Source organism: Anomalospiza imberbis, chromosome 1, assembly GCF_031753505.1.
Source record: "Anomalospiza imberbis isolate Cuckoo-Finch-1a 21T00152 chromosome 1, ASM3175350v1, whole genome shotgun sequence".
Classification (NCBI taxonomy): domain Eukaryota; kingdom Metazoa; phylum Chordata; class Aves; order Passeriformes; family Viduidae; genus Anomalospiza; species Anomalospiza imberbis.
The window spans coordinates 144,724,543-144,739,651 of record NC_089681.1 but is presented as its reverse complement, the minus strand read 5'-3'; the positions used below and the strand labels follow the sequence as shown (position 1 = coordinate 144,739,651).

Sequence of the window (15,109 nt, the reverse complement as noted above, 5' to 3'; positions counted from 1 at the left end):
ATAAAGATTAAGGACCCATGAGGATCAGAGTATTTGAATGCGAGCCTTCTTCCACTTGTATGGAGAAGGGCACATCTCCTTCCTCCACCCATACCCACATCCTGCAAGGTGATCACCTCCCCAGCCCCAGAGAGAAGTCACCTCCAGACCTGGAGAGCCACATCCCCTCTGGGGAACCTTTAAGACCCTGCTCTAGAGCCCTGGACACTGTTCACAGAGATAGGAAATGTTTCTTTCTTTGAAGACATGAAGGAATGCTTTTTCCATTCTCTCTGACATTTTGGTCACTTTGTTGATCTCACGTGATGAAAGCAAAATTAAGTTCGTAATGTTTATTTTGCAAGGTATATTGTCAGTTTCCAAGCTATGTGGCTAAAATCAGGAGATCTGCATGATTTACCAGGGATGACTCTTCTACACTTCCTTTCCCAAATATGCAATCAAGGCCACTCACTGAAGGCAGCAGATTTTTTGTTTGACTTTTGCAGTGGCTCTGGTGGTTTCCCTTGCACAAACAGTTGCATTTCTTTTCACTGTAATGATTTCTGTGCAGCTAAGCTCTTACTCCACTGAAATCAGATGTTTTCAAGTCTTCCATCTCCAGTGATGAGTCATGAATATTGGTTTTGATGTGTTCATGGATCAGCATGATTCTTGCAAGCATCAATCTTCACTTCTGTATTCCCTGGCTGTAGTGGTCCCCTGGGTTTTTTTCAGCTTCTCCCTCCAGAAAGTCTCCCTGCAAAATTATTTTAAACAGATGTAGTCCTCCCCTTGATGTAACCACTACCTTTGCCTATGTCTGGGCAAGGTAAATTTGAATTAAACTAAGCTTTATCTCTTTGTGGCATATCTTCAGAAACTGCTGTGTTTTCTAAATCCCTGTTGTCTTAAGGAGTTAGCTTCTTACTTTGAATTAAAACAAAGACAAACCCTGGTATGAAAAACTGCAACTGTAGCCTTTTCTGTCAATTATTTATTACGGTATGATTCTCTGCAATGTTCTGATTGTGTGGAAGAGTTTAATTGTGTAATCACTGGTCTTAATAATGACATTTTCATTTTGTGAAGGAAAAAAGTTGATTTAAAAATCCTTTATCTCAGTTCTCCATCACAATTGTTATCTGTCTCTTTCCTAAATTATGAACATGAACCAATTGAAGGAGAGAATGAAAATATTTTGAAGTTTTTTGTCTTGTATCTTTGTTATCACCTGCTTTCGAACTATATTTAAATGGCAAGAAGAAAAGCCTAATTAAAATACTAGATCTTATTATGCAAGCTCACTGGTGAGGAGCAGTTTATGGTTTTATCACCCTTTCTGAAGAACTGATAAGAGCTGGTGTAATCACATCATATGCATTAGGAAAAACACTAACGACAGAATACATTCATGACAGCTATTTGAAAATCAAAGTTTGCATTTTATGAGGCTCAAAAGAAGAAATTGGCAGCTTATACATTAAATACTGCATAATCAATCAGCAACAAGCTTTAGAACTGATTTTGAATTGATCACACATTTTTCTGCTGAAGTTGATGTTAAGAGCAGTAACTGCAAAATGCCAAGACCTTTCTGGTACAATGGTTCTAACACTTCCTTGGGATCACAAAATGAAAACACAATTATTGTTTCTGCTTCAAGATGCTACATGGATGAGGACAGGCCCAGGCTAATTCTGGGTGGTACAGACAGGTTTTAATTCAAACAAACAGCAGGGAATCTCTCTCTTTGCAGCTTTTCATCTTCACAAGTCCTCCACTTCTAGGTTTCATATGGCAACATAAAACCAAAACCAGCTTAAGAAGGGATCTCTCCAAAATATTTGGATGGAAATAGAGAGCACTAGAAATGGTGGAGAGAAGGGAGGGGTCTTTCTGTATGTGCATTTCCAGGAAGGGTTTGATTACGTTCAAAACTATTCGTGTCCATGACCTGACATTTCCAAACCACATTTACAAGCTGTGTCTCTGTTACAGACCTCAGCCAGCTACTTAGCATATAAATAAAGACATCATACTTTTCCACTTCCTGAACATACTGATAAGATAATTCTGTGTATTTTCCAGAGGCTTTCTGATCAATGTGATGAATAACACCATATAAATATGGAGATAGTTAATATACAGTTCAGCACAAAACATTCCTATCACTGAAACCCAAAAGAAAATGAACAGGAGTCAGACTGTGCTAAGTGTCTTATGCTGAAATTTTTTTTAAAAAGTCCTTGATTAAAGGGAATTTAAATCCTTTTGTGGGATTATTGTGGTGGGTTGCCCATCAGTCCCCCTCCCCAGTGGGCCAGGGGGAGAAAATTCTATGAAAATCTCATGGGTGGAGCTAAGGACAGGGGGATCACTTGCCAGTTGCCATTGGGACAAAACAGACTCCATTTGGGGAAATCAATTTGATAATTTGTTATTAATTGTAACAGAATTGTGAGAGTGAGAAATAAAAATAAATACACCTTCCCTTCTTACCCCTCCACTGACCATGGTGTCTGCAAGGCTGTTTCTCTCACATTTTGTCACTCTTCTCACATACATACAAACCCAGCATTTTCACCCTTTTATAAATACATTTTCACAGATGCACTGGCAGTGTCCCTGATGGGCTCAGCTTTAACCAGTGGCACGTCTGTAACTTTTCATAGATTTTTTTGTTTACTGATTCTGCAAAATAAATACAAGTGATTCTGAGAGGTGCAAAAAGTCTTAAAATTATTCTGTTTCTTTTTTTATTATTCAGAATATGCTGTCAGGTAAACTGGATTTCCAACAAAAGAGCAAAAAGAGAAAAAGTAAAGGTTTAAAGTTAAAAACAAGAAACAATTAAATACATCATGTTGGATGAGGAGAGACTTATGTGTTTATTTGTAGTTCTATTTCCCCACTCACTGTGTCTTCCTTTGTGTGCCTGGTCTTTTTAAGCCTTAAAGGAAGATTGAACTGGTTTTGAATTTAAAGCAGGGTTTTGTGGTTTAACCCCAGCCAGCAGCCAAGCCCCACACAGCTGATTGCTCCTGTGGAATCCGAGAGAGAACCAGAAGAGTAAAACCCAGACCACTCATGGGTGGAGATAAAGGCAGTTTAATGGGGGAAGCAAAAGCTGTGGACACAAGCAAAGCAAAACCAGGAATGAATTCCCTGTTTCCCATGGCTGGGCAGGTGTTCAGCCACCTCCAGAAGAGCAGGGCCCCATCACATGTATCAGTGACTTGGGGAGACAAACACCGTCACTCCAAGAGTTCCCCTCTTCCTTCTCCTTCCCCCACTTTATATACTGATCATGATGCTGTGTGGTCTGGGATAACCCTTGGGTCAGTTTGGGTCCCCTGTCCTGGCTGTGTCCTCCCATCTTCCCATGCACCCCCAGCCTCCTCGACAGCGTGGCAGCACAAAACAGAAAATTCCGTGTAAGCCCTGCTCAGCAATAACAAAAATATCTCTGCGTTATCAACACTGTGCTCAGCACAAATGCAAAACACAGCCACTGTGAAGAAAATTAACTCTACCCCAGCCAAACCCAGCACACAGTGTCAGGGAAAGATTTGTGCCTGTCTGTACGTGAAGGCCAGTTCTTGTTGATCAAACTCTCCATGCCAGAGTGCCGACCTTTCCAAGTTATCTGTTCTCTCACAGATGAGTCCTGTGGGCTCACCTTGCAGTGTGGAAAGGTGTCTTTAAGGTGTAGGAAACATTTACACATCTCAATGTGCTAATAACTTAAAGTAAAAAGCATCCAGGCATTAACTTTATGAGAAATTTGAATGATGCAGCTCATTCAGTTGTCAAGTTATACGTTAGAAATTTTGGGGTAAAGAGCACATAAACTTGGAATGCCACTCTACAGCTGGAAAATAAACAGGAGCAGTAAAAATGCAGATTAGTGCACATGAATTTATTTTCATTTGATCTATGGAGAAGTAGGAATTTCACACACCTCTTTGGCTGGAAGGAAGGTAGGTTGACCAACTGTAAAAGGAGGTGTTCACTTACTCCTAATAGTTGGTCACTGTGACTTTTTAAGTCTTAAGGTGATGATTTTCATTATATTCCTGAAAAGATCCATAAATTAATCCATTTAAAAGTACCAATATTTTAATTAATGCAGTATAATTGCTGAATGCCACTCTGGGTCAGTTTGGTAGAGAGTATTATTTTAGAAGCCCTTAAGCAGTTGCAAAAGCATTTTAAATAAATCCTGGAATAAATCAGTGTCATTAAGGCTCTTGCATATTTGAAGTGAATTAAGTTCAATTTGTTTTTAGATCAAATATTTACCCTACTGTATAAATTTATCTTACTGGATACTTAAGCTTTGACTTTTCTTCCTGTCTCAGGCTTGTGGTCCAATCAGCCTCATATTTTTTTCTGCAGTTTTAGTTGTGTGGTGCAAGGATGTCAAATGGTTTGGGGTTTTCAATTCTAACACCAGTTGCAAACAGGCAGAGATTTCTTGCCAGACCACAGGAGTTAGTGGTGTGCTGATACCTGAGGCTAAAGGGGTTACAGCTGGAAGTCACATACTGAGCCACACAAAGCCAAGAGCAAAATCCATTGATTTTTATTATCCTGGGATTAACTGAATGCATTTGAAAAACCCCAAACTTTATCTTAATCCCCTCAGATGTTGCAGTTATTTTTGTTAAGTGTTTAATCTTGGGGGCATCTGTTAAAACTTTCAACAGAAAGAGCGGTCTTCTGCTAGATCCAATGGCAAGAAGTTCCATATGTTAATTCTGATTTCATTAGGAAAAATATTCTAGGTTTCATTTGTTTGCCTGTTGTTTTTGAAAAATAAAATGGTGAAAATACATTTTTCCTTTTATTCTGTCTGTCCATCATCTTGTAGAACTTACATCTTCCTTGTTTTTTTCTGTAGTGTTGGCAATTTCTGTTTCTTCAGTCTATGTATGGATGTTTCCATTCTTCTTACCGCTTTCAGAACATCTTCTCTTTCCTCTGTGTTGAATGTGTCATGGTGAAAAGGGATATGGTATTCAGCACAGGGCCCTTCCTGGCTTAGCACAGCTTGGTTTTCCATGGCAGTAGTTGTATTCAGTGTTGGATTTTAAGGCACATGTATTGCAAGAATGTCTGGGTTAAAGTCTTGCTCAAATATGCAGACCAAAAGAGAAGGCACCAGAAATTTGGGCTCTGCTCTTTATCTCCTGTACAGAGAGACATAAAACTGAACTTGAGCCCTTCTGTCATCATTTTAAATTTGTCTAGGAGTGCTATGCAAAGCTGGCATAAAGTAATGTAAAAGTGATGTCTGTACATATTTTTGCTGTTTTTCTTTACTGAAATTTCTTATCCTCTAATTAGCTGACAGGATTGATGATGTGATAGAAAGCACTGCTCTGATGCCATGAAACCAAAACAGTAAAAATTGTTACACAGGTATTTCACAATAACTTCAAATCTGTTTCTAACATGGGATGTGAGGTAATCCAAAGACATTTCTTTCTTGATGAATTACAGAAGTCCAAAAGCTTTTTCTTAATTTATAAGATACATTACACAGAAATCTTCCTTGTGCTGCTTCAGTTATCTTTTATCTTGATTATGGTTGACATTTTTAGGGTACAAGGCACTGTAGTTAGGAGGATAATTTTCAAATCTCCATGAGGTGCTGCAGTTTGGCTCTGAATTATATGGGAGGTAGTTTGAAGTCAGAGCACTTTATTATTTTTCCACTGCAGCTACCAGATACCTCACACAGCCTGATGAGTGCAATGAAGCTTTGAAAAATCAAACAGTGAAGATGGAAACATTGCAATACTTTAAAAAGGGAAGAGTGGGAACAGGTTGTCAATCTGCCTTCTTTATTTTGCCTGTAAACTCATAAAACACTGAATATAGTATAAAATATTGCAAACCTTATTTTGCTGGAAGAATGTGGGAAAGGGAAGGGTTGAATCACTTGAATAAATCCACTTGATTGTGTGCCTGTCATAGAAGAGCTCTTACCCAAGCACCCCTTAGCACATTTAGTACTCAGACACAGAGATTTGGATTTATTTGAACCCTGAGTATCTTATTCTGCTTAGTCTTCACAATTTTTATGCACATTTAAACTTCAATAACCTCCCCATATGCAGATTAGCTAATACATAAAATTCTTTACTTGGAATACCTTATCTGGCTGCTCTGTTTACTAAAATTCAAGGTAGGAAAGAGAATGTAGTATCTTCCACAATGTATTTTTTACTTTCCAAATCTATTCACTGAATGCAGCTCTTCCTAGTTTAAAAGGAAGAAGAGCAAGCTACAGTTTCAGTAGTAATTTTTACCTTTAGGCAAACCTGCTATAACTCCTGCCAGAATTAAATTAAGATCTATACTTTCTTATGGAATCTTTCCAGCTCATCTTTTGGTGAAACATATACCATAATAGGATGTGAAACAGAAGATGAAAGCAAATATTTTTCCCAATTCTTTCTTTTCATAACTTGAGAAATTGCTTTCTAGTATTGTGGTAAAAATACATAACATTTATTCCAATATCTTCAAGTGTAGAAAAACCCATCTATAAATGTCTACTAAATTTTATTAAAAGTTTACATTTCAGTCTAAATAGCTTACTGATACCCTGTTCAGTACATCTTTTCAGTTTCAATAGAGTTTAAAAATGTATTAAAGACGGGGATGGGGAGCAGGATAAAGCTCCCATGAGGTGAAAGGGCCGGTGACTTGCCACACCTCTCAGACACACACAAGGCTATGGGAGTGCACAGGATCCATCCCAGGGAGCTGTGGCAGTGGCAGAAGTGCTCACTGAGCCACTGCCCCATCATTTACCAGCAGTCCTGGCTAACTGGGGAGGGCCCAGGGGACTGGAGGTCAGCAAATGTGATGCCTATCTACAAAAAGAGCCAGTGGTGTGAGGTTCAACACGGCCAAGTCCTGCATTTGGGTCGCAACAACACCAGGCAGTGCTACAGACTGAGGACAGAGTGGCTGGAAAGTGGCCCAGAAGGGAAAGGACCTGGGGGTGCTGGTTGACAGCAGCTGAACGTTAGCCAGGTGTGCCCAGGTGGACAAGAAAGCCAAAGGCATCCTGGCCTGTATCAGAAATGGTGTGGCCAGCAGGACCAGGACCGGGATTGTCCCCCTGTACTGGGCACTGGTGAGGCTGCACCCCAAACCCTGTGTTCAGTTCCCTCACAACAAGAAAGACTTTGAGGTGCTGGATCATGTCCAGAGAAGGACAATGGTGCTGGGGAAGGGTCTGGAGCTCCAGTCTTATGAGGAGTGGCTGAGGGAGCTGGTATTGTTTCGCTGGAGAAACAGAGGCTCAGAGGGGTGAAGCCTTGTGAAGGCTGACCTAGAACAGAGGCTGGACAGAGTTAAAGAATAAAGTAGGGATTTATTAGAAGGCCTCAATGGATCCACCTTGGGCAGCACAAGAGCCCAGCCAGGGCTGCACCCAAGATGAACCAAAATGGTCACAAAATGCACAACTGGTCACAGAGTCCCTCACTTTTATAAGTTCTGATCCATTGGCATATTGGAGTTCATTGTCCATTGTCCAATTCTTTAGGTTATGAAGTCCCATCCTGCTTGTTTTTCTCTATTCAGCCCACGTTGTTTGTGCTCTTGGGCCTGAGATTTGGATCATTTGTCCTTGGTCTCCAGCTGGAGAAGGAATTGTTTTGTCTCCCTGCTCTGTGAAGAGAGCTCACCATCCCCTAATATGAAGCTCAGAACTACACACTAAAGCAGTACAGAATCTGAAAAATATAAAAGCTAAAACCTGAGGCATCAGGGGACCTCGTCACTCTCCACAATTACCTGAAAGGAGGGTGTAGGGAGGTGGGATCTGTTTTTTTTCCCAAAGAGCAAATGGTAAGACAAGAGAGAATGGCCTCAAGTTGTACCAGGGAGGTTTAGGTTGGATTCTAGGAGCAATTCCTTCACAGAAAGGGTTGTCAAGCACTGCAACAGGCTGCCCATGGCAGTGCTGGAGTCACCATCTCTGGGGGTATTTTAAAGACATGTAGATGTGGCACTGGGGGACGTGCTTTAATGATGGGCTTGGCAGTGCTGGGTTAATGCTTGGACTCAGTGCTCTTAGAATCATAAATGATTTGGGTTGGAAGGGACCTTAAAGACTTTAAGTGATTCTGTGATTCTGTGACTCTGCTTACAGCAGGATGTGTTTCACTTTGGGGTGAGGGGACAGGAATTGTGCTATTGATGACAGAGGAACACAGAACTTAACCACATGATAAAGACTGATGCCACGGAACAACATTTTTATTATTGGCTGGCTAAAGCTTTACTTCCTGATCAGCATTTAAACACATGAATAAAGAGCCTGATTCACAGGAGCATTTCACAGCAATAGCTCTAACAACTCTCAAAACCTAAGCAATGGAACTCTTCATCTCATGCCCTCTAACTGAACCGTTCAGTTTCTGAAATGAAGACAGGAGTGAGAGAAATAAAGCTTATATCAAAGCACCAAGCTTCAGTTTGTTGTAAATTAGCATCTTTCTATTAGCTGATGGCATTGGAAGCAAGCTGTGGAAATCCTTTTTTTTTACAAGAGATGCCATAAAACTGTGATATGTGATCTTGTACTGCCAATTATTGTAAAAGCAAAATGCAACATTTTATGCTGGAGCCACTGCTTAATGCTGTTCTCTTTTTCTTTTTTTTTTTTTTTTTTTCTCCTTCAAATCAGATCTTTATCTTTGAGAATAACATCTATTACTGTGCCCATGTGGGGAAACAAGCCATCCGAGTGGTCTCCACTGGAAAGGAAGGTGTTATTTTCAATGGGCTCAGCGACTGGCTGTATGAAGGTAGGACACAACATTTAGGCCAGCAGTTAGTTACAAGTTTAAGTTACACTTTAGAATTACAGGCCTTGCTGGGATTAGACATCCAGCATTGCATTTCTGGACCACGGAGCTGAAAACCTGCTATTCTAACAGTTGCCTGATGTGCTGGACTGGAAATGATGTGAAATGGTGTAAGAAATCTGTTTTCAGGCTGTTTTCTTTCCCTTAGTCCAAAGGTAATAAATCACTGGGCTTTAATGAACAGAACTGCTTCATTATTTAATGGCACCTGCAATCACTCATGGACATGCCAGTCTTCAAATCACAGAGAAGGACAGAAATGGAGAGGGAAAGGGGTTCTATCTTAAAGGAGAAAGTGAGGAAACAATTTTACTTGATTAGCTGTTTTCCACAGAACTAGGTGGGCCTTAGAAGCTGCCCAGATCTTGCCACCTAAAAAAAATTCTAAAAGCAGACCGCAGTAATTGGCTTCTTTCCTGTGAAAATGGGCCTGACAGAGTGAAGGGTCATCTCTGGAGCACTGTTTTCTTTGATCCTTTCATATGGCAAATGGCCATTTTCAGTGTCTGTGAGCAGCTGCTTGAAAAGCTTGTTAGCTTAGGAAAGGATCCTCACCACCCCCAGTCCTTTTGGGCATTGTAGGCTTTTAAACTAACATATCAGAATAAAAATTTTAAAACACACGCACACACACATTATGTACATGTATATGAATATGTACATGTATAACAGGTATGCATCATGCATCCCTCTCTCTGCTGCTGACTAATCCTGCTGCCAGCAGTTCCTTCTCAAGGGATCCTGGCTTTTGGACCTGGTAGTGTGTCTCTTCTGTGACACAGCTTCCCTCTAAAGTCGCACTTTCTCCTACAGGTCACAGCATAGGCCCAAAGTTTTCTTGCTTCTACAGAGAGAAAGTTTCCAGGTACATCTACGAACCATGTCCTGTTGGCTGCTTCCAGTTCTCTTGAGGCTTAATAGAACAGAATAGATAACAAAATGTCATTAACAGTTAATTGGTGTAAAAATAGGTATCACTACTTAAACTGGTCTGCATCACAGCTAGATGGGGGCCCTTAGACTCAGAAATGAAGGAATTAAAATAAATTAGTTTGTTTGCCCCTCCTAAAGATGCTGATCCCATAAATCAGTGTACAAACTCATCAAACACATCAGTGGAAAACTCTGATAGGGGTTTATTATTTTTTATATTTAAATACATGTTTCTACTGTAATACAGCATATTTGCAAGTGTCCTCCTTGGGCTGTGCAAGCACTTTGTAGCCAGAGAAGTGGTTAAGAAGTTACAAAATGCTAATTTTCCTTCACTTTATTTATAAATTTGCTGGTGAAGTTGTGGGCAGGATGTTTGACTCTGGAGGTCAAATGTGCCTACTACTACCACCCATATTTGTCTGATAAACATCATTTAGTACATCAGGTCTCCTTGCAGAGCCTCACACACAGCACCACACTGAGAGGAGTTTGTCAAGCCCATGAACTCAGAGCACACCAGCAAGCCCAGGATGACACTTGTTTTGCTGACACCTATTTTTATTCAATTACAGGATTGCTCAGGCAATTTCTTGGCTGACATTGACTTTCAGGTTTGCCCTCTGTAATGAGTTTGCTTGCTAACTTTATGTTAATGTGCTAGGGTAAGAAATGAATGTGTGATCGAGTACAGTCTGGTTATGCCAAGCCAGGTTCTGTAACCTGTGAGGCACGAGGCAGATTAGGACCATTGAACCTGTTCACTGGGGTTATGTTTGAAAGAAATTAGGATTTGGAAATGTCACTTTATGTCCTAATACAGTTTATATTGAACGAAATAATTCTCTTTTTTCACAAGCAAGGTGTAGAAGATCCCACAAGAAAATCTGATTTAAACAGTCACAACTAATGGGAATCCAAAATCAAATCCAGAGCTGAGCTGTGAGAGCTGAGCTCCTTCTCTTGTCATCTTGTACAATCCTCATGGAGGTAAAACTGGGACTGGTGTCAGGACTGAGGACTTGTGCTTGAACAAGCTGTGGGGCCATGGTGTTTTTGGGTCTGCAGTGCTCAGACACCAGCATGGATGGATGGAGCAGGATCCAGAGAAGCTGTATATTCCATGGGGATAAATGGATAAGGACAATTGAGAAATGAGAGACACCTCCCCAGTGGGGTCCAAGAGAACTCAGTTATGGTTGCCAGTGAGCTTTAACCTGGGATACTCTGCCAGCACATCATCACCTTTGTTTTTCCAAAGTCTTTCCTTTTCTTGGATGCCACCTCTTCAGTGGGATAAACTTGGACCACATTTTAAATCCAAACTTACCTGACTGGAAACGCTTGAAAATTTGGCAAAGACTGAACTGTGCCACCTCAAGACCACTTTTGCTCTTCAACCATTCCTGCTGTGGTTTGCAGCCGTGCCTTCCCCACCTCCCAGCCGAGCTGGGTGGGATGCTCAGGCCCGTGTTTGTTTGCACTGCTGCTGTCTCAGCGAGCTACCAGGATGAGTGCTGAGCATATGCAGAAATCTCCCTCCATCTGTGCAGCCAGCTCCAGCAGACAGTCTGCAGAGGAGCTGCGAGAATCAGGATCACAGAGAGTTCAGCACACTCCTCTTCCCTTCCATGCTCTTTTTCTTGCTGAAGCTCTGTGACTCCTGGCAGCGACAGCAGAGCCTCCTCGTGGTGCCTGCTGGGTTACTGTGACAGCTCACAACCTGCTTCCCTCCTTCCCTAAATGCAGCACAAAAAATAAAACTCGGTGTTTTCCATTTGAGGAAGATGACTTTTAACGAGTTTTATCTACGTAGCAAGAGCACACCAACAGCAATTCCCCCCTCCCCTCTGTGAGAGCTGTTTGCACAGTGAGCTCTGCAGATGGCAACCCAGCAGTGCCACCCTTTGGGGTGACTCCTGACACTTCACATGCATGGCACACCCGGGGGGACACTTGTCTTCACAATGTCATCACTCTTGTCACGACAGAATAGATGTGCTGCACTATTAATCACAGTTTTTTTCCTGAGTCCACAAGCGCAGCAAATCTAGAGTAAATTTGACAGGCTTTTTGCCCTGGAAAAATGCAGAAGTTCATTGCAATTCAAGTTAAGCTCTGCTTTTGTAAATCTGCCAAAGGAGAAAAAATTTCTTCGAGGTATTTATGCTGATCTGTAGATTTTTGATAATATAGTGAAAAACATTTCAAATCAATCAGAGCTTAATCTACTTAGTGCATTTAGCTGGAAGGTTATAGATTGATACATAGATTACTGTAACATGAAAGCATAGATTAAGCATGGGGTTTATTACTAAAATAAGCATTGACAATGTTTTCATAGTCTGACTTAACATTTTCAGAGCTGTGCCTGATAAATGTTTGTACTAAAATCGAGTGATAGCCTATAAAACAGAGTTTAAAGTTCCACCACTGAAATCAGCTACACATTTAAATGCATAGCAGCAGCAAAGAGTGGTTTTTATTTCAGTTTGCTGTATGATCATTGTTGGTTTGAGAATATGTTTTAGCAATGATAAGTCTTATAGATAATTTTAAAGCAAGTGCTGGTGTAGCAAAAAGGACTTCCAAAGCAATAAGATAAGAGTATTTATATGTTCTGTATATAAGTAGTAATATCTTAAAAATAACATGCATTTAAAAAGTAAATTGCAGGTAAAATTAATTTCATTTATATGCTTTTTTTAGAGCACTCTTCCACAGAAGTTAATTTTGTCATGGTGTAATTAAAGTGTCTTAATTTGCTACCAAGCACTTGGAAAGGCTGTTCAGCTGTTGTGAGGAAGGGTGGCAGCAAGGCACTCTGGTGGAGGTCACCTCCATGATTCTGTTTAGTCACAAAAGAAGGTTGAGATGTCCCTGTGCTGCGGTTTGGAAATGTTTTGATTTTGGGATTTCAGTGCTGGGGAATGGGGCAGGAGGACTCCTCTCCATACTGGCATGTTGCTGCTAGACCAGGAGCAGCCCAGCAGGGTAAGTCAGGGTCCCTTTAGCAGGACAGGGACCTGCTCTGGGCTGCATTGCTAGGAAGTCCTGGTGTGGTCTCCTTGAGCAAGTCTGTGTTCACAGATAAAGCTGGATAACTTCTGGTGTTATGCTCTAAGTGCATGCCTGGAAATCAAGGATGTGACACAGTAGTGTGTGCTTCTGCCACTGCTGGGAGGGGAAGGAGGCATTTTCACCTATAGATGGTCCTATGTCATGCATAAAGTGTGACATGAGGAGTTTGCTGCATGTGTCCTCAGATATTAGAGTAGAAACGAGGAAAACAAAGGAATAATTTTGTATCTTGCTCTGTGGGACATACCTGTGGCTATTAGGGACTTTGGTAGGAATAGCATGGGAGTTAAAAAGAAGTGATTTTAAAAAGTAAGAATTGCATGTGAGTTACTCCCTTACCTCGTGTCACTGTCAGAGGATCAGAGGTAGTCTCTAAATTTGGAAGTCTCTAAATCTCAAGATCATCTCAAACTGAGAATCTCCATTCCAGACTTTGTCCTGACACCACGGTTGGGACGCCTCATCTGGACATCTCCTCATCCTCAGACATCAAGAGGGAACCACGCCTGGCAGCCGAGCCCCAGCCCCAGCTCCCACAACGCATATTTAAATCTCTAGAGTAGCATGAGCTTTACACAGTCATCCTTTAAAGCTGATACTCTGCTTTGTCGAGCTTAACACAATGGTTGTGTTTCCTTTCTGGCTAGGAACCAGGAGGAGGAGGGGAAAAAAGCCTCTTTTTCAGAGATGATTCCTATGCCTTATTAATCTTCATTTTGTCTGTGTTTTGCGTGATCACCAGCAGATCCTCTTGTGTGACTTCGCAGTGACACCTGGTGGGAGAGGCCAGGATGTCATCGTCATTAAGACAATGAAACTGCAGAATTTTTTGCTGCAAGATCTAGGAAAGGCTCCCAATTTCCCCTCACACACATTTCCCTGAAACTCTCTCTGAGCTTATGGGAACTACACATCCAAAGCCCCTGGCTGATTCATGCTAATAGTGCTTCTGTTCCTTTTGTACACTTTATAAAGAGAGGAAAGAGAACACAGTAATAAAGAAAAATCTTTTCAATAATTTAATCAGCATCTCACAAAAAATATCAGAGGGTAAATTTAGAACATGTATGACTGGTCTCAGAAGTGCGTTGCCTGGCAGGAGCTGCCAAATCAAATATCAGCTATTTTGAGCAGTATCTTTTATGCCTATAGCATTTCAAGCAAGTGAAGTAGACATATTTCTTACATTTAGAAATATTAATTCTGGGACTCTGGAAGTGGTCTTAGTACTGGGAAACCACTCAGTAAGTCTGCTGAAGCAGTGCCTTACCTAATTCATCTGTGTGCTCAATTTTTCATTGTATAACATGAGAATGCTGAACTTCTGCGTGGAAGGAGGAACTTTGGTGATCAAATTATGCCTGGATGTGAAAAGGAACATTCATAATTAGCCTGAAAGCAAGTATGTCCTAAAGTTCCTGTTTAGTGCCACCAGAGAAGGAGTTGACATATCCTTATATTTCACAGGCAGGGCTAACCTTTCCCAGTAATTAGAAGCTCCAAAACCTGCTTGGGGAGAATGAGATGAAGAATTAGACTGACTCATCACTGCATTTTTTTAAGATACTCTGGATAAATAAATCTCTTGCCATACAAAAGTCATTGCTGCAGACAGTGAAAGAAGCCAGCCTTAATGGGACTACAAATTATTTCTATTTTGACAAGATATGTGAAGAATCATTGGGACAGAGAATCTAGATCTTACTCTAAGAACTTTCATATTTTCAGTCATAAAGAAAATATTCCATGGACATGGGCAAATTTGCAGTTTTACACAGCTGCCATGGGGTAAAGGGAATTTGGGAAACATATGGAACTGGGAAATGACACCAGATAGTGCCAGAAATGCAAGTCTAAAAACCATTTGTTTGCTCTCAAGCATGTGCCGGTATTTTTCAGGGGTTCTGGGGGAAGCTGCATGGAATTTGTTCCCTCATTTGTGTGCTTGCTCAGATGAGGTAGCAAAAGCAGTTTGGTGCTTTGGTGGCATTGCCCCCGCAGTAAAATAGGAAGTTTTCCTGTGTTTTGCATTTGGACGTCATTCAGTGCTGCCCATTGAGTTCATGCAGCTGCTGTGCAGCACTTGGGGCCATCCAAGTCTCAGCCATTATTTAGCTGCCTATTGAAGGTGACTGGATTTTTGTGCACCATTGTGTGCACACTGATTTATACCAAATCTGATTTATATAAAATCTGCCCAGTTTAGTAGCATTCAAAGG

General features: G+C 41.0%; 1 protein-coding gene across 5 annotated transcripts in view; it reads left to right on the top strand.

Annotated features, from left to right (window-relative positions):
- Window positions 1-15,109, top strand: part of DPP6 (dipeptidyl peptidase like 6) — a 534,562-nt gene that overhangs the window by 446,456 nt on the left and 72,997 nt on the right. For all 5 annotated transcript variants that reach the window (XM_068174757.1, XM_068174765.1, XM_068174742.1 and 2 more), the window contains exon 8: window positions 8,696-8,816. In XM_068174757.1, the coding sequence (XP_068030858.1) occupies window positions 8,696-8,816 (121 nt within the window). The remainder of the gene's footprint in view (window positions 1-8,695; window positions 8,817-15,109) is intronic.